General features: G+C 47.0%; 1 protein-coding gene across 2 annotated transcripts in view; it reads left to right on the top strand.

Moving 5' to 3' along the window:
- The window catches only part of LOC106604216 (glutamate receptor 3), a 334,651-nt gene that overhangs the window by 228,123 nt on the left and 87,914 nt on the right, over window positions 1-18,614 (top strand). For both annotated transcript variants that reach the window (XM_045717884.2, XM_045717883.2), the window contains exons 9-12: window positions 1,108-1,218; window positions 4,606-4,812; window positions 9,350-9,723; window positions 14,684-14,882. In XM_045717884.2, the coding sequence (XP_045573840.1) occupies window positions 1,108-1,218; window positions 4,606-4,812; window positions 9,350-9,723; window positions 14,684-14,882 (891 nt within the window). The remainder of the gene's footprint in view (window positions 1-1,107; window positions 1,219-4,605; window positions 4,813-9,349; window positions 9,724-14,683; window positions 14,883-18,614) is intronic.

Here is an 18,614-nt window from a genome sequence, read left to right on the forward strand (position 1 = left end):
CAGTATAATAGTATAATAGTATATAGCTGCAGGGGCAGGAATACATATATATGTAGAATCTCAATTTGACCCAGTTTGCTACAGCAGGAAAATAATCATGCAGCTACAGGAAATGTGAATTATTATGTGGATTATAATTAATGTAGATAGCCAATATGAGGGTTTGCGCTCAGGCTAGAATGAAAGGCAGAAAATATCTGTAGAGTTCAAAACCTACTTGCACTCAAAACAATGTGAAGGAATAACCCAATGTGGCATAATTATGTTAACCATAATTATCTCAACCTCCTTGGGTTATTTCCTTCACATGGTTTTGAGCGTGAGTACAATTCTTTTTATAATTAATGGACATTTTTGTAGGTGTTGATACATGCTTTGTTCGGATAAATCAAGTCTGACATTTTAAAGAGGAAATTACAAATCTTAGATGGCTAGAATTTGCATTTCCTGCTGCTCGCAGGAAAATTCTCTGTGGAACAGAGGGATCAAATTAAGATAGTAGACCTGCAGTGCAGAGAGGCAGGCGTCTGAGCAGACCTGGAACATTATGATTCATTACTGAGTGTGTATTCAATTCACAGAACCCAATATCAATTATTTACCCTAAAACCTGTGTAGGCTTTAAACTAGACCAGCTGTCTGCTACTCTGATACACCGGAGGATTGACAGTAGATTTAGGCTTCGCCTCCAGTATCTATAAGGCTGCTCTGTTTTATTATTGGAGTACATTTCACGCGAATAAAAAAGCAAATAATGTGTTATTACTTGTTATAAGCACATATAAGCATTTATAATGTGTTGTTACGCACATACTGTATAAGAATGTATAATGTGTTATTAAGCACATGTAACAATGTATTATGTGTTATTAAGCACATATAAGCAATTATAATGTGTAATTATCTGTTATAAGCACATATAAGCAGTTATAATGTGTTACTAAAATATTCCTACTTAACTGTTTATACACTGTATATAGTGGAGGGGAGGGAGGGGGTTGTGGGTGGATGGTCGAACACAGGGAATGCTGTTAACATAGAATTAGAAGAATAGAACTCATTCTAATTCTATGGTTGCTATGCTAACCTGTGTTTTCTCTGTTTCAGATTGGATACTGGAACGAGTACCAGCGATTAGTAAATTTGTTAGAACAACAGGTGGTCGCCAACGAGTCTTCTTCTGTGGAAAACCGAACGATTGTGGTCACTACTATTATGGTACACTTTCCATGGCAACTTTGAAATGTGTTCACCACAACGTATTCTGCCAGTCAGGGCCGCGAGTGGCGGTGTTGATGCCTAACCGGTTGATACATTCTGTCCTGGGCTGGGCTGGGCAGAACCACATCTTTTTTGTGTTTGCTTTGCATCCACTCACTACACGTTGAAACAGTCGATCCCTCTGTAAGGAGAAGAGAGTGTTTCAACTGTATCCGTGTGGGTGACAAAGCATTTAGATTCTTCATACTTCAGTGGCCTGTCGTAGCAGTGACATCACAATATTGGTATTATATGATACATGAGTAAGTGGGTAAATGGTTGACTTGACTCCATCTAATAGAAAACACATACAAACCAACATCCGCCATCCGTACGTAAGTAGAACCTGTCTTGTCTGTCCTCATCAAGTAAATGGTTCAATGACAATCTGGGATAGGAGGAGGAGGAAATTATGATGATCGTGGTGATGATACTGCAATGGCTTCTCAAAGACAAAGCAAAATAAAGCACATTTGAGGGAGGATATTATAATATAATTTTTGTTTTTTTTATCTATTTTGTTTTGTTCCTCTGAGGGCTGGTTCTGTGTACAGCCTCCAGTGAGTTGCTTTGGCAGGAAGGAGAGAGTTTTGCTTAGATATCCTGGCAGCAGTGTTGACTGCAATGGGAATTATTCCTTTCACACTGATATTTGACCATATTTGCTCATTATTAAGTGTTTGAAATGACTTTCCCTGCCATGAATGCAAAAACATTCAGGGGGCTGTCAATGTCAGCTATCGTAATGACCATGTGCTATAGACAACCTTTGAATAGTAAAGGAACACTCATAAAAGCAAAACATTTGAAAAGTGCTGGCGGTCCTAATAGTTATATGTAGTATTCCTTATTACACATTACATGAAATCTGGATTCTGAAAGGTCTCTCTCTCTCTCTCTCTCTCTCTCTCTCTCTCTCTCTCTCTCTCTCTCTCTGTCTCTGTCTCTGTCTCTCTGTCTGTGTCTCTCTCTCTCGCTGTGTCTCTCTCTCTCTCTCTGTCTGTGTGTCTCTCTCTCTGTCTGTCTCTCTCTCTCTCTGTCTCTCTCTCTCTCTCTTTCTCTCTGTCTGTCTCTCTCTCTCTGTCTCTGTCTCTCTCTCTCTCTTTCTCTCTCTCTGTCGCTCTCTCTCTCTCTCTCTAAAAAGGAAGCATTACATGAAATTTGTATTCTGAATCGTCCCTCTCCCTCTCTCTAAAAAGGAAGCATTTAAAGGCCTCAGAATGGATAACAGCATCAGTAGATAAACACTATGTTAACTCAGGGTGGGGGTCATTTACAATAGAGTTAGGGTGAAGAGGAGTTATGTTCAGCACAGAACAAACAAGCCGTTTCCTCTCCACTTACAACCCTCTAATTATGTGTTGTCTCAAATGGTGTCGTTGGTTCTGTGTGAGCAGCAGCTCTTCTTTTGTTGGGTAATGAAACCATAGCAACAAGCTAGTTGCACCACCACCAGTGTTTGTTGGGTAATGAAACCATAGCAACAAGCTAGCTGCACCACCACCAGTGTTTGTTGAGTAATGATGAAACCATAGCAACAAGCTAGCTGCACCACCACCAGTGTTTGTTGGGTAATGATGAAACCATAGCAACAAGCTAGCTGCACCACCACCAGTGTTTGTTGGGTAATGATGAAACCATAGCAACAAGCTAGCTGCACCACCACCAGTGTTTGTTGGGTAATGATGAAACCATAGCAACAAGCTAGCTGCACCACCACCAGTGTTTGTTGGGTAATGATGAAACCATAGCAACAAGCTAGCTGCACCACCACCAGTGTTTGTTGGGTAATGATGAAACCATAGCAACAAGCTAGCTGCACCACCACCAGTGTTTGTTGGGTAATGAAACCATAGCAACAAGCTAGCTGCACCACCACCAGTGTTTGTTGGGTAATGATGAAACCGTAGCAACAAGCTAGCTGCACCACCACCAGTGTTTGTTGGGTAATGATGAAACCGTAGCAACAAGCTAGCTGCACCACCACCAGTGTTTGTTGGGTAATGATGAAACCATAGCAACAAGCTAGCTGCACCACCACCAGTGTTTGTAGGGTAATGATGAAACCGTAGCAACAAGCTAGCTGCACCACCACCAGTGTTTGTTGGGTAATGATGAAACCATAGCAACAAGCTAGCTGCACCACCACCAGTGTTTGTTGTGTAATGAAACCATAGCAACAAGCTAGCTGCACCACCACCAGTGTTTGTTGGGTAATGATGAAACCATAGCAACAAGCTAGCTGCACCACCACCAGTGTTTGTTGGGTAATGAAACCATAGCAACAAGCTAGCTGCACCACCACCAGTGTTTGTTGGGTAATGATGAGACCATAGCAACAAGCTAGCTGTACCACCAGTGTTTGTTGGGTAATGATGAAACCATAGCAACAAGCTAGCTGCACCACCAGTGTTTGTTGGGTAATGATGAAACCATAGCAACAAGCTAGCTGCACCACCAGTGTTTGTTGGGTAATGATGAAACCATAGCAACAAGCTAGCTGCACCACCACCAGTGTTTGAAAATGGAGGGGAGAAAAGCACGCTGCCCTCTCCTGGTGGTGTTTTAAATATTTATTTATTAACTTACAAGGTCATTTTTCAATTTGAGTTTTGTGATTAGAATGAAAATGTCTCCCTTTTGTTTTAGTTTTTTGGAATGATTATTATTAAAGCCTTCCCCCTTTGCACATTGATTGATAAAACGTGCTTGTTGATGATTATGTTGAGATATTAATACAGCAGCACTCACTTCCTGATCCAAGTCACGGCCATTTACTTTATGAACCTCCACCCCCATCCACTCTGAGCTAACCCACACCCAGCCTACCAATACACCCAGCATCTGTTGAAGACCACATACCTCTAACTAAGGCATATTGTAGCCTTAGCCAGACACCGTGAGAAGCCTGTGGTCCTCTTGGACTGTTCGTTTGTCACACACGCAGACACACGCAGAAATGCACACACAACGGTTCCCCAGGGTTGAGAGACAGGATGTTGGGTGAATTAGGGCTGGGAGTCCCTGTTCCCCAGGGTTGAGAGACAGGATGCTGGGTGAATTAGGGCTGGGAGTCCCTGTTCCCCAGGGTTGAGAGACAGGATGCTGGGTGAATTAGGGCTGGGAGTCTGCTGGCCACCACAGCTTGGTAAAACAACTACCTGGCTTGTCATCATGCTGTTATCAACATATACTTCAATGCATCTGTGGTGTGTTATCTGCACATGCATGCCTGCATGAGACTGCTGGTTGAAGCTGCTTCCTGGTTTGGGACTGTGTGTGTGGGGGAGGTGTGAGCACGTGTGTGTGTGACAATAAACCAGCCTGTGATCTGACTATTAACAGGAAGCCCCTTATGTGATGTACAAGAAACACCAGATGAATCTGGAGGGGAATGACAGATATGAAGGCTACTGTGTCGATTTAGCTGCCGAAATTGCAAAACACGTGGGGATAAGATACAAACTGTCAGTAGTAGCAGACGGGAAGTATGGTGCGCGGGATCCAGACACCAAGACGTGGAACGGGATGGTGGGGGAACTGGTCTATGGGGTGAGTGGAGTCATCTCTCAGTCTCTCACTGATGTTCATTGTTACTTCACCAAAGGATGCGTCCCAAATAGCACTTTATTCCCTATATAGTGCACTACTAATGACCAGGATCCATAGGGCTCTATATTGTGCACAATATTTTGTGAATAGAGTTCCATTTGGGACGCAACATTTGTTTAAACATTTACTACCAGCAGTTGAAAGAGAAAAGTTATGTCTTAACAATGTGATTATGTTACAGTGTTTACGTCAATAGGAGACAGGCTATAAAGTACAACTGGTGCTCTGATGTAGGTTTGGACCCCCTTGTCTCTGATGTAGGTTTTGACCCCCTTGTCTCTGATGTAGGTTTTGGCCCCCTTGTCTCTGATGTAGGTTTGGGCCCCCTTGTCTCTGATGTAGGTTTGGGCCCCCTTGTCTCTGATGTAGGTTTGGGCCCCCTTGTCTCTGATGTAGGTTTGGATCCCTTGTCTCTGATGTAGGTTTGGGCCCCCTTGTCTCTGATGTAGGTTTGGGCCCCTTGTCTCTGATGTAGGTTTGGGCCCCTTGTCTCTGATGTAGGTTTGGGCCCCCTTGTCTCTGATGTAGGTTTGGGCCCCCTTGTCTCTGATGTAGCTTTGGGCCCCTTGTCTCTGATGTAGGTTTGGGCCCCTTGTCTCTGATGTAGGTTTGGGCCCCTTGTCTCTGATGTAGGTTTGGGCCCCCTTGTCTCTGATGTAGGTTTGGGCCCCTTGTCTCTGATGTAGGTTTGGGCCCCTTGTCTCTGATGTAGGTTTGGGCCCCTTGTCTCTGATGTAGGTTTGGGCCCCTTGTCTCTGATGTAGGTTTGGGCCCCTTGTCTCTGATGTAAGTTTGGTCCCCCTTGTCTCTGATGTAGGTTTGGGCCCCCTTGTCTCTGATGTAGGTTTGGGCCCCCTTGTCTCTGATGTAGGTTTGGGCCCCTTGTCTCTGATGTAGGTTTGGGCCCCTTGTCTCTGATGTAGGTTTGGGCCCCTTGTCTCTGATGTAGGTTTGGGCCCCCTTGTCTCTGATGTAGGTTTGGGCCCCCTTCTCTGATGTAGGTTTGGGCCCCTTGTCTCTGATGTAGGTTTGGGCCCCTTGTCTCTGATGTAGGTTTGGGCCCCTTGTCTCTGATGTAGGTTTGGGCCCCTTGTCTATGTCACTGTGTTCACTGTGGTCTAAAAGGCTAAACTGATCTTAAACCGGCACTCCTACTCTGAGAAGCTTTCTGAATACGGGCTCTGACCTCTCACCTCAGTATCTTCTGGTGCTCTCAGTCCCACTTTTACATTTCTCACTAGTCCCCTTTAAATGCCTCAAACCCTCCGAAACGATTCCCCTTTACTCCCGCCCCTCCGAGACGACGATCGAGGAGCAGGGCCAAGGGCTGTATATAAAATGGATGAGGGTTAGGTTTCCTCATCTGTTCAATTCCACCACCATCAGCCGGGAGAGATTGCCTACATCCCAAATGGTACTGTGTTCCCTACATAGTGCCCTACTTTTGAAAGGAGCCCTGTGGGTAGTGCACTATATAGGGAATAGAGTGCCATTTGGGATGTAGTCATTTCCTGGTTTAGCTCACTAACGCTGGGAAATGATCCTCTGAATGGGAAACGTTCTCACACACACACACACACACACACACACACACACACACACACACACACACACACACACACACACACACACACACACACTCCCATCAGATGGAGAAAGAACACCCGGCCCAATCACCATCCACCCGTCTGTCCATCCACCGCCTCTCAGTGTGGTTGTTTATGTCCGTCATCCATCCACCGCCTCTCAGTGTGGTTGTTTATGTCCGTCATCCATCCACCGCCTCTCAGTGTGGTTGTTTATGTCCGTCATCCATCCACCGCCTCTCAGTGTGGTTGTTTATGTCCGTCATCCATCCACCGCCTCTCAGTGTGGTTGTTTATGTCTGTCATCCATCCACCGCCTCTCAGTGTGGTTGTTTATGTCTGTCATCCATCCACCGCCTCTCAGTGTGGTTGTTTATGTCCGTCATCCATCCACCGCCTCTCAGTGTGGTTGTTTATGTCCATCATCCATCCACCGCCTCTCAGTGTGGTTGTTTATGTCCGTCATCCATCCACCGCCTCTCAGTGTGGTTGTTTATGTCCGTCATCCATCCACCGCCTCTCAGTGTGGTTGTTTATGTCTGTCATCCATCCACCGCCTCTCAGTGTGGTTGTTTATGTCTGTCATCCATCCACCGCCTCTCAGTGTGGTTGTTTATGTCCGTCATCCATCTACCGCCTCTCAGTGTGGTTGTTTATAACTGGACAGTCAGGCCAAGCAGGTCTAATGATTGAGTTAAATTTGGGTGACCTTCTGACCAGTTAACTAATGCGGTCTTAGTTGTGTTTTAATGGTCAGCCCTGAAGCTCTGAAACGCTTTCTTTATGGCTGTATTCTCTTCTGTATTGATTGACCGTTACCACGGACACCGTTAGGATTAGGAGGTTATGTTATAGCTCTGCTGCCGTCATTGTGTTTATTGGTGTATTTCCCCACCGTTTGACCCTTCTCTCCTCATGTTGCTTTATCACGTTTTTCTTCTTCTACACATTTTTTGTTGTTGTTGTAGAAACACAATGGGTTAGGCTACAATACAAACGCTGTTGTTTGATTCATTAATTGTGTCGTATGCTACACCCAAGCTGCAGCAGTAACTCTGATTACTGCTGTTTTTTAACAAAGAAAGAAAGCCCATCATTTTGATAGTGAAAAGTGCCATCACCACTTTCAAAGATGCGTTTTGGTAACAAGCCATGGTGGGGAGGAAAGAAAGAAAGAAATTAAGAAAGAGAAAAAGAAAGAAAGAGACAGAAAGAACGAGAGAAAGAAATAAATAAAATAAGAGAAAAAGATGAAAGGGAGCTTGGGAGATTAAAATAATGTAGATGACAAAAGCATTTGTCTCGTCTCTTCCAGGCATGGAGGCGCTGTGAATGGGATGGGAGGGAGGGAGGGAGGAGGGGGGAGGGAGGCAGTCAGGGAGGGAAGGGGGCTAGGAGGTTGGGAGGGAGGGAGGCAGGGAGGGAGGGAGGGAAGTGGGCTGGGAGGTTGGGAGGGAGGGAGGCAGTCAGGGAGGGAAGGGGGCTAGGAGGTTGGGAGGGAGGGAGGCAGGGAGGGAGGGAGGGAAGGGGGCTGGGAGGTTGGGAGGGAGGGAGGGAGGCAGTCAGGGAGGGAAGGGGGCTAGGAGGTTGGGAGGGAGGGAGGCAGGGAGGGAGGGAGGGAAGGGGGCTGGGAGGTTGGGAGGGAGGGACGCAGTCAGGGAGGGAAGGGGGCTAGGAGGTTGGGAGGGAGGGAGGCAGGGAGGGAGGGAGGGAAGGGGGCTGGGAGGTTGGGAGGGAGGGAGGGAGGCAGTCAGGGAGGGAAGGGGGCTAGGAGGTTGGGAGGGAGGGAGGCAGGGAGGGATGCTGAAGTGGAGTGGTTTACTCACACAGCCTTGGGTTACTGTGTTTCTCCCACCATTTTAAAGGCTGTAATTTAAATCAGAGCTGTTCTGTTAGACACATCTACATAACAGTTACACTTGTGTATATATTTACTGTTGTGTTACAGAAAGATGACCAGCAACTATTATTCATCTGTCCTGAAAAGCCTTGGCTGCATCCCACATCCCAAATGCCACCCTATTCCCTACCTGTGCACCACTTTGGACAGGGCCCATAGGGAATTGGCTACCGTTTGGGACACAGGGAATATGTTTGTTTTGGGGATATTTCCCCTGCCTTCCCCTGCGTTATATTACCTTTAATTAGCTATTTATATGCAAATTACGTTACGATGTATTGACATTCACTGTGAGTTTCATAAACCAAAGATAAACGGAAATGGATTTCTGTAATGTATGTTATTATTTGTACTTATTTGTACTATTATTTGTTTCCAGCCTGTTCTTAGCATCCCTCTGGTTAGACCCAATCAGTCTCCCACAATCAGAAAGCTTTAAACTAACTAGACAGGGATAGACACTGCACCATGTGGGTACAACATATTTCACATCTGACAAACACCCATTTATGTGTTTCTAATTATGCCCAATCTGTGTCTAGAAATCATTTTTGGTGATTGTGAACATGAAATGTTTGAAAATATTTTTGCCTTTCAATCTTTGCCTTTTTCTCCCTCTCTGCTCTCTTCTCTAATCTCTTGTGTGTGTTGAGACTCTGTACTTAATGTAGTACACATGCTACACATTAGTCATTCTATATAGGATGTTTCTTTGATGTTGTTGTTGTGTTGATTAAAAGCATCCTGAGGTACAGACTGTACAAGCTTTTCCTTTCCCTTCATGTTGTTTTGTCCGCTTTGAGACTATAAAGCACAACCGTAGGCCAATATTTTAAGAAACTCACGAAAACTTTATGTAAGTTAAGTAAGGACCTTTATTTATCAAACTCATTTTTATTTCATTCTACCTCAAATGATGCATAATATCTAGATTAAAAACCATATCTGAGACAGAACCAAACTAACCCTCTCTACGTGTCCCTGTTTCCAGAGAGCAGATATAGCTGTGGCACCTCTCACCATAACCCTGGTCCGTGAGGAGGTGATCGACTTCTCCAAGCCCTTCATGTCTCTGGGCATCTCCATCATGATCAAGAAGCCCCAGAAGTCTAAACCCGGGGTGTTCTCCTTCCTGGACCCGCTGGCCTATGAGATCTGGATGTGTATCGTGTTCGCCTACATCGGTGTCAGCGTGGTCCTGTTCCTGGTCAGCCGTTTCAGCCCTTATGAGTGGAACCTGGATGAACAGGATGAGACCAAAGACCCCCAGACACCTCCAGATCCTCCCAACGACTTTGGCATCTTCAACTCTCTGTGGTTCTCTCTGGGAGCCTTCATGCAGCAAGGATGTGAGATATCACCCAGGTAGGATACAATCTGACCTAGAAATACAATGGGGTAGATCTGATGTAGAAATACACTACCAGCTCTCAGAGTCTAAAATCAGAATCAGACGTTCATCCATGTTTCTCAAACGTTACATTTGTAAGTTCTTTAAGATTTCAAATTTTCAATGCCTGGATTCGAACATGCAGCCTTTGGAATCAGAGGCAGTACTGTAACAGTGTTCACTGTTGCCCCTAGTGGCTTGTTTCCACATCATCTCCAGACGTCCTCAGACATGGATGGACGTCGAGTACTGACTTGTATCATGGCTGACCTGGCTGGAAATACAATGGGGTAGATCTAATGTAAAAATATAATGGGGTAGATCTAATGTAAAAATATAATGGGGTACATCTGATGTAAAAATATAATGGGGTACATCTGATGTAAAAATATAATGGGTACATCTGATGTAAAAATATAATGGGGTACATCTGATGTAAAAATATAACGGCATGCGGCACAGCACACGGCGCGACACGTGGCATGACACACGGCACGGCACCCAGTACGACACACGGCGCGGCACGTGGCGCGACACGCGGCACGACACGCGGCACGACACGCGGCACGATACCCGGCCCGACACGCGGCACGACACGCGGTACGACACGCGGTACGACACGCGGTACGACACCCGGTACGACACGCGGCACGACACGCGGCACGACACGCGGCACGACACGCGGCACGACACCCGGCACGACACCCGGTACGACACGCGGCACGACACGCGGCACGACACCCGGCACGACATCCGGCACGACACGCGGCACGACACGCGGTACGACACCCGGCACGACACGCGGCACGTCACCTGGCACGACACGCGGCACGACACGCGGTACGACACGCGGCACGACACCTGGCACGACACGCGGCACGTCACCTGGCACGACACCCGGCACGACACGCGGCACGTCACCTGGCACGACACGCGGCACGTCACCTGGCACGACACGCGGCACGACACGCGGCACGACACCTGGCACGACACGCGGCACGTCACCTGGCACGACACCCGGCACGACACGCGGCACGTCACCTGGTACGACACCCGGCACGACACGCGGCACGACACCTGGCACGACACGCGGCACGTCTCCTGGCACGACACGCGGCTCGACATGCGGGACGTCACCTGGCACGACACGCGGCACGACACGCGGTACGACACCTGGCACGACACGCGGTACGACACCTGGCACGACACGCGGCACGACACGCGGCACGTCACCTGGCACGACACCCGGTACGACACGCGGCACGACACGCGGCACGATACCTGGCACAACACGCGGCACGTCACCTGGCACGACACGCGGCACAACATGCGGCACGTCACCTGGCACGACACGCGGCACGACACGCGCTACGACACCTGGCACGACACGCGGTACGATACCTGGCACGACACGCCGCACGACACCTGGCACGACACCCGGTACGACACACGGTATGACACCTGGCACGACACGCGGCACGACACGCGGCACGACACGCGGCACGACACCCGGTACGACACGCGGCACGACACGCGGCACGACACGCGGCACGACACGCGGCACGACACCTGGCACGACACGCGGCACGACACGCGGTACGACACCTGGCACGACACGCGGTACGACACCTGGCACGACACGCGGTACGACATGCGGCACGACACCCGGTACGACACGCGGCACGACACGCGGTACGACACCTGGCACGACACCCGGTACGACACGCGGCACGACACGCGGCACGGCACGCGGTACGACACGCGGCACGACACGCGGCACGACACGCGGTACGACACCTGGCACGACACCCGGTACGACACGCGGTACGACACGCGGCACGACACGCGGTACGACACCCGGTACGACACGCGGTACGACACGCGGCACGACACGCGGTACGACACCTGGTACGACACCCGGTACGACACGCGGTACGACACGCGGCACGACACGCGGCACGACACCCGGTACGACACGCGGTACGACACGCGGCACGACACGCGGTACGACACCTGGTACGACACCCGGCACGACACGCGGCACGACACCCGGCACGACACGCGGCACGACACCCGGCACGACACCCGGCACGACACCCGGCACGACACGCGGCACGACACGCGGCACGACACCCGGCACGACACACGGCACGACACCCGGCACGACACGCGGTACGACACCCGGCACGACACGCGGTACGACACCTGGCACGACACCCGGTACGACACGCGGCACGACACCCGGTACGACACGCGGCACGACACGCGGTACGACACGCGGTACGACACGGCACATCACTCTGCATAAGAGTGTCTGCTTAATGACTCAAATGGAAACGTGTCTGTGTGCCAGTTGTATTTTATTCCCGCGCTGTACATCATACCCATTATGAAGTCTCTCCTCTCAATAGAGTTTAGTGATGTTATTCAACATTACTACTGAGCAGTCAGATAGATATTTATGGTCAATCAGTCAGAGGGTTGTTCAAGCATCCTAAAACAATGAGTTTTCTCTGCCACACTACGTTCTTCGCTTCAGCACTTCACTATCCGACAGCGCACTTATTACAGATGTATTACGGTTATTAGGCTCAGTTGTGTTTGAAATGATAATATAATGTCCATGGCCTACATGATCAATACTTCTGTGATATGGCTTTGGGTCTATATGATCACATGACCTCATGCTATAGGCCTGGTTAGGTTGGCATTACACTTTCTGATCCCAGAAAACACTGCTGGTGATGAGTCTGCTGGATGACATGACATCAATAAAACATCTATATTTAAAAGACCTTGTCACGTATTCCCCCGAGTTTCTCAGTTGAAGTTGGATGTACTGTTGGATATACTGATGTACTGTTGGATATACTGATGTACTGAAGTTGGATATACTGTGTATAGGGTCAGAGACTAGTGAGCTGTGTCAGTCATACTGTAACAGTCATACTGTAAAAGACTAGGTTCCAGTAAGCTGTGTCAGTCATACTGTAACAGGCCACTGTAAAAGACTAGGTCCCAGTGAGCTGGTCAGTCATACTGTAACAGGCCACTGTAAAAGACTAGGTTCCAGTGAGCTGTGTCAGTCATACTGTAACAGTCATACTGTAAAATACTAGGTTCCAGTGAGCTGTGTCAGTCATACTGTAACAGGCCACTGTAAAAGACTAGGTTCCAGTGAGCTGGTCAGTCATACTGTAACAGGCCACTGTAAAAGACTAGGTTCCAGTGAGCTGTGTCAGTCATACTGTAACAGGCCACTGTAAAAGACTAGGTTCCAGTGAGCTGTGTCAGTCATACTGTAACAGTCATACTGTAAAATACTAGGTTCCAGTGAGCTGTGTCAGTCATACTGTAACAGGCCACTGTAAAAGACTAGGTTCCAGTGAGCTGGTCAGTCATACTGTAACAGGCCACTGTAAAAGACTAGGTTCCAGTGAGCTGTGTCAGTCATACTGTAACAGGCCACTGTAAAAGACTAGGTTCCAGTGAGCTGTGTCAGTCATACTGTAACAGTCTACTGTAAAAGACTAGGTTCCAGTGAGCTGTGTCAGTCATACTGTAACAGGCCACTGTAAAAGACTAGGTCCCAGTGAGCTGTGTCAGTCATACTGTAACAGTCATACTTTAAAAGACTAGGTTCCAGTGAGCTGTGTCAGTCATACTGTAACAGGCCACTGTAAAAGACTAGGTTCCAGTGAGCTGTGTCAGTCATACTGTAACAGGCTAGGTGCATTGGTGCAGTAGCACAAACTGTAAATCTAGAGACCAGCACCTTGTTGTATGATATATTCCTGGACTCCAGGGTAGTTTCACAGTTTAATATTGTATTGGAATATACTGACTCAGCTTTAGGTTTTTATAGCCAGGCTAACCAAGGTTTTTATGGGCTTAAAGGACGATGTTCCAGGGAGCTGTGGTCCACCACCTGCAGTGGGTTTACAAGCTCTGCTAATGGCATATCTCTATAATGTTTTGTTAATGCTCCCTCTCTTCTCCGCTCTCTGTTTCCTTCTCTCTCTCTGTTTATCTATCTCACTCTCTCTTCCTGCCTCTCTCTCCTTCTTCCTCCCTTTCTCCTTTCTCTCTCTCTCTCTCTCTCTCTCTCTCTCCTCTCTCTCTCTCTCGGTATCTCTCCACCTCTCTTTTACTCCCCTTTTTCTCTCTCTTTCTATTGCTCTCTCCCTCTATATCTCTCATCTGCTCTCTCTCCCCCCTCTCTCTCTCCCCCCTCTCTCTCTCTCTCTCTACCTCTCTCTCTCTACCTCTCTCTCTACCTCTCTCTCTCGCTCTCTACCTCTCTCTCAATTCAATTCAAATGTCAAATTAAAGGGCTTTATTGGCAATGGAAACATATGTTAACATTGCCAAAGCAAGTGAAGTAGATAATGAACAAAAGTGAAATAAGCAATGAATATGTACAAAATGTTAAATCTTTCTCTCTCTCCCTCCCTCCCTCCCTCCATCTCTCTCTCTCTCTACCTCTCTCTCTCTCTCTACCTCTCTCTCTACCTCTCTCTCTCTCTACCTCTCTCTCTACCTCTCTCTCTCTCTCTCTCTACCTCTCTCTCTCTCTCTACCTCTCTCTCTCCCTCTCTCTCTACCGCTCTACCTCTCTCTACCTCTCTCTCTCCCTCTCTCTACCACTCTGCCTCTCTCTACCTCTCTCTCTCCCTCTCTCTTTACCGCTCTACCTCTCTCTACCTCTCTCTCTCCCTCTCTCTCTACCTCTCTCTCTACCGCTCTACCTCTCTCTCTCTCTCGCTCTACTCTCTCTCTCGCTCTACCTCTCTCTCTCGCTCTACCTCTCTCTCTCGCTCTACCTCTCTCACTCGCTCTACCTCTCTCTCTCGCTCTACCTCTCTCTCTCTCTCTCTCTCTCTCTCTCTCGCTCTACCTCTCTCTCTCTCTCTCTCTCTCTCCTCTCTCTCTCAGGTCCCTATCAGGGAGAATAGTAGGGGGCGTGTGGTGGTTTTTCACTCTCATCATCATCTCCTCCTATACGGCCAACCTGGCTGCTTTCCTCACAGTGGAGAGGATGGTGTCCCCCATAGAGAGTGCTGAGGACCTGGCTAAACAGACTGAGATCGCCTACGGAACTCTGGATGCTGGTTCCACCAAAGAGTTCTTTAGGGTGAGTAACGGAACACCGGAATGCTGTTGCTAACAACAGGTCTATCAGCTAGTTGGTACACCGGGTTGATCATCTAGCTCAACTGGTCATTCAGGGGCCAATCCTATCGTCCACTTAAAGTCACATTTTCACTTATTCTCCCATTGACATCAATGCATGACTTAAGTGAAAGTTAGGATTTGACCTTCGGCACTTACTGCTGGTAACTCGGTACAACTGGCTGGTCGGCTAGTTTTAGTACAATCGGCAAGTACTGTGGCAGAATACATTGTAAAAAGAGAGTGTTTTGGTCTGATATCATTGGGTGGCAGGTAGCCTAGTGGTTAGAGCGTTGGGCCAGTAACAAAAATGCTACTGGATTGAATCCCCGAGCTGACAAGGTAAAAATCAGTCCTTCTGCCCCTAAACAAGGCAGTTAGCCCACTGTTCCTAGGCTGTCATTGTAAATAAGAATTTGTTCTTAACTGAAACCAAGTCCCTGAAACCTCTTCAGTACAGCTGTACACTTTCATTTACTACCGTCAACACTGTACCTCTGACAAAAGCCATCCCGTATTTCAATCAAGACCACAGAACATGTAATAAGAACTGTCGTGGTGCGGAGGAGCGTGTAAAGTGCTTCTTTACACGTGATGACACATGAATGGGGATTTTATGGAGTGGCAATTTGGTTATGCTGGTCTTGTCCAACTTTGAGACAGTTAGTCTGATCAGCAGAATGTCTGATTGCTAATGACGTGTCTAACACACACACACACACACACACACACACACACACACACACACACACACACACACACACACACACACACACACACACACACACACACACACACACACACACACACACACACACACTCTTTAAGGTGATGAAACAGAGTTCTAATCAGAGAGTCCACATCAGCCCTTCAGTAACTCAGAGGGGTCAGTTCACCAAACCTAATTAGCTGGCTGCTGCTGCATGGTAAATTGGAGCTGATGAATAAAGGATCTCCAGGCCAATGGGAGCAGAGGAGATGGAAGGAAGCCATATGTCCTCTGGCAGAGGGGGACCGACGAGCCAATTAAGTTATAAATGATTAACCAAATTCTCATCCGAGAGTTCACCCATCCTCTTATCAGCGTACATACAATACAACACAGCCCGTTGTGCCAGAGTGGAGGAGTTTGATTACAATGTACTGTAACACATCACTGTGATACTGGAATATACAGCTAGTGCAAACAGCGGGTACTAGAGCAAGTGAATTGAAACAGTATGGACATCTTGCAAGAAGTAGCAACTAAATTGTGGAGGAGGTACATTAGAATGTACTGTAACACACTGTTGTGATAATAGATAATTATTCTTTATAATCATTTGGTATTTACAATCTCTATTTAAAGTATAACATATTAAATGTTGCTGAGAATATGTTATGATGTAGTTTCAAAGCTGAAGTACTGTTTAGACAATGAGATGGCAGAGAGAGAGAGGAGAGAGAGAGAGAGAGAGGAGAGAGAGAGAGAGAGAGAGAGAGTACTAAAACCTTATATCTTATTATGAAAAGTGGCAATTAGCGAATGTGTATGTAATGTCTAGGTCATTTGATATGCAGAACAGTGGACACAGCCAGGGACTAACATAGATAATGAATACTGTAGAAGACACACACACACACACACTTACTGACGCCTGGTTGGAGAGTTGAAGACAGATTTCACGTATTCCATATAATGAGTGTCCTAGTTCCAGCCAGAGCCTTCAGAGTAGAAATGAGGTGTGTCGCGTTGTTCCACTGGACTTTAATTAAAACTGGAGAGAAAAAACACAGATTAATGGGCTCAAGTTATGTGTGTGTGTGTGTGTGTGTGTGTGTGTGTGTGTGTGTGTGGTGTGTGTGTGTGTGTGTGTGATTTTTGATTCGATTTTGATTTATTGGGAAGAGGTCCGACACATAACGAAAAAGACATTACAAACAAAATACTTTAAAAAATTACATACATTTAGAGTGTGTGTACATCTATCAGTTCCACACACGTCAGTTCATACACACAACCAGTAGGTCACATGTCAGTACATACACACAACCAGTAGGTCACATGTCAGTACATACACACACCAAGTAGGTCACATGTCAGTACATACACACAACCAGTAGGTCACATGTCAGTTCATACATACACCAAGTAGGTCACATGTCAGTTCATACACACACCAAGTAGGTCACATGTCAGTACATACACACAACCAGTAGGTCACATGTCAGTACATACACACAACCAGTAGGTCACATGTCAGTACATACACACAACCAGTAGGTCACATGTCAGTTCATACACACACCAAGTAGGTCACATGTCAATTCATACACACAACCAGTAGGTCACATGTCAGTTCATACACACAACCAGTAGGTCACATGTCAGTTCATACACACACCAAGTAGGTCACATGTCAATTCATACACACAACCAGTAGGTCACATGTCAGTTCATACACACACCAAGTAGGTCGCATGTCAATTCATACACACAACCAGTAGGTCACATGTCAGTTCATACACACAACAAGTAGGTCACATGTCAGTACATACACACAACCAGTAGGTCACATGTCAGTACATACACACAACCAGTAGGTCACATGTCAGTACATACACACAACCAGTAGGTCACATGTCAGTACATACACACAACCAGTAGGTCACATGTCAGTACATACACACAACCAGTAGGTCACATGTCAGTACATACACACAACCAGTAGGTCACATGTCAAGTTCATACATACAACCAGTAGGTCACATGTCAGTACATACACACAACCAGTAGGTCACATGTCAGTACATACACACAACCAGTAGGTCACATGGGGGAGAGGCGTTGTGCCGTGAGGTGTTGCTTTATTGGTTTTTGAAACCAGGTTTTACTGTTCACTTTCGCTGCATGTATATATGTATATTAGATGGAAGGGAGTTCCATGCACTCATGACTCTGTATAATACTGTATGTTTCCTTGACTTTGTCCTGGACCTGGGGTCTGTGAAAAGACCCCTGGTGGCATGTCTGGTGGGGTAAGTGTGTGTGTCAGTGACTAAGTAAACAATTAGAAATTTCCAACACATTAATGTTTCTTATAAAAACAAGAAGTGACAAAGTCAGTCTCTCCTCAACTCTCAGCCAAGAGAGACTTGCATGCATAGTATTAATATTAGCCCTCTGATTACAATGAAGAGCAAGACGTGCTGCTCTGTTCTGGGCCAGATGCAGCTTAACTAGGTCTTTCTTTGCAGCTCATGACCATATGACTGGACAGTAATCAAGATAAGCCAAAACTAGAGCCTTCAGGACTTGCTTTTTGGTGTCAAAAAAGCAGAGCATCTCTTTGTTACGGACAGACCTCTCCCCATCTTTACAACCATTGAATCTATACGTTTTGACCATGACAGTTCACAATCTAAGGTAAAACCAAGTAATTTAGTCTCCTCAACTTCTTCAACAGCCACACCATTCATTACCAGATTCAGCTGATGTCTAGAACTTAGGGAATGATTTGTACCAAATACAATGCTCTTAGTTTTAGAGCTGTTCAGGACCAGTTTATTACTGGCCACCCATTCCAAAATGGGATGCAACTCTTTGTTAAGGATTTCAGTGACTTAGATGGACACACATGTTTTGTTTAATGCCAGTGGCAGATTTTTGGTAAAACATGGAAAAGAGTAGAGGGCCTAGAGAGCTGCCCTGTGG

Source organism: Salmo salar, chromosome 05 (assembly GCF_965601325.2).
Source record: "Salmo salar chromosome 05, fSalSal1, whole genome shotgun sequence".
NCBI lineage: Eukaryota > Metazoa > Chordata > Actinopteri > Salmoniformes > Salmonidae > Salmo > Salmo salar.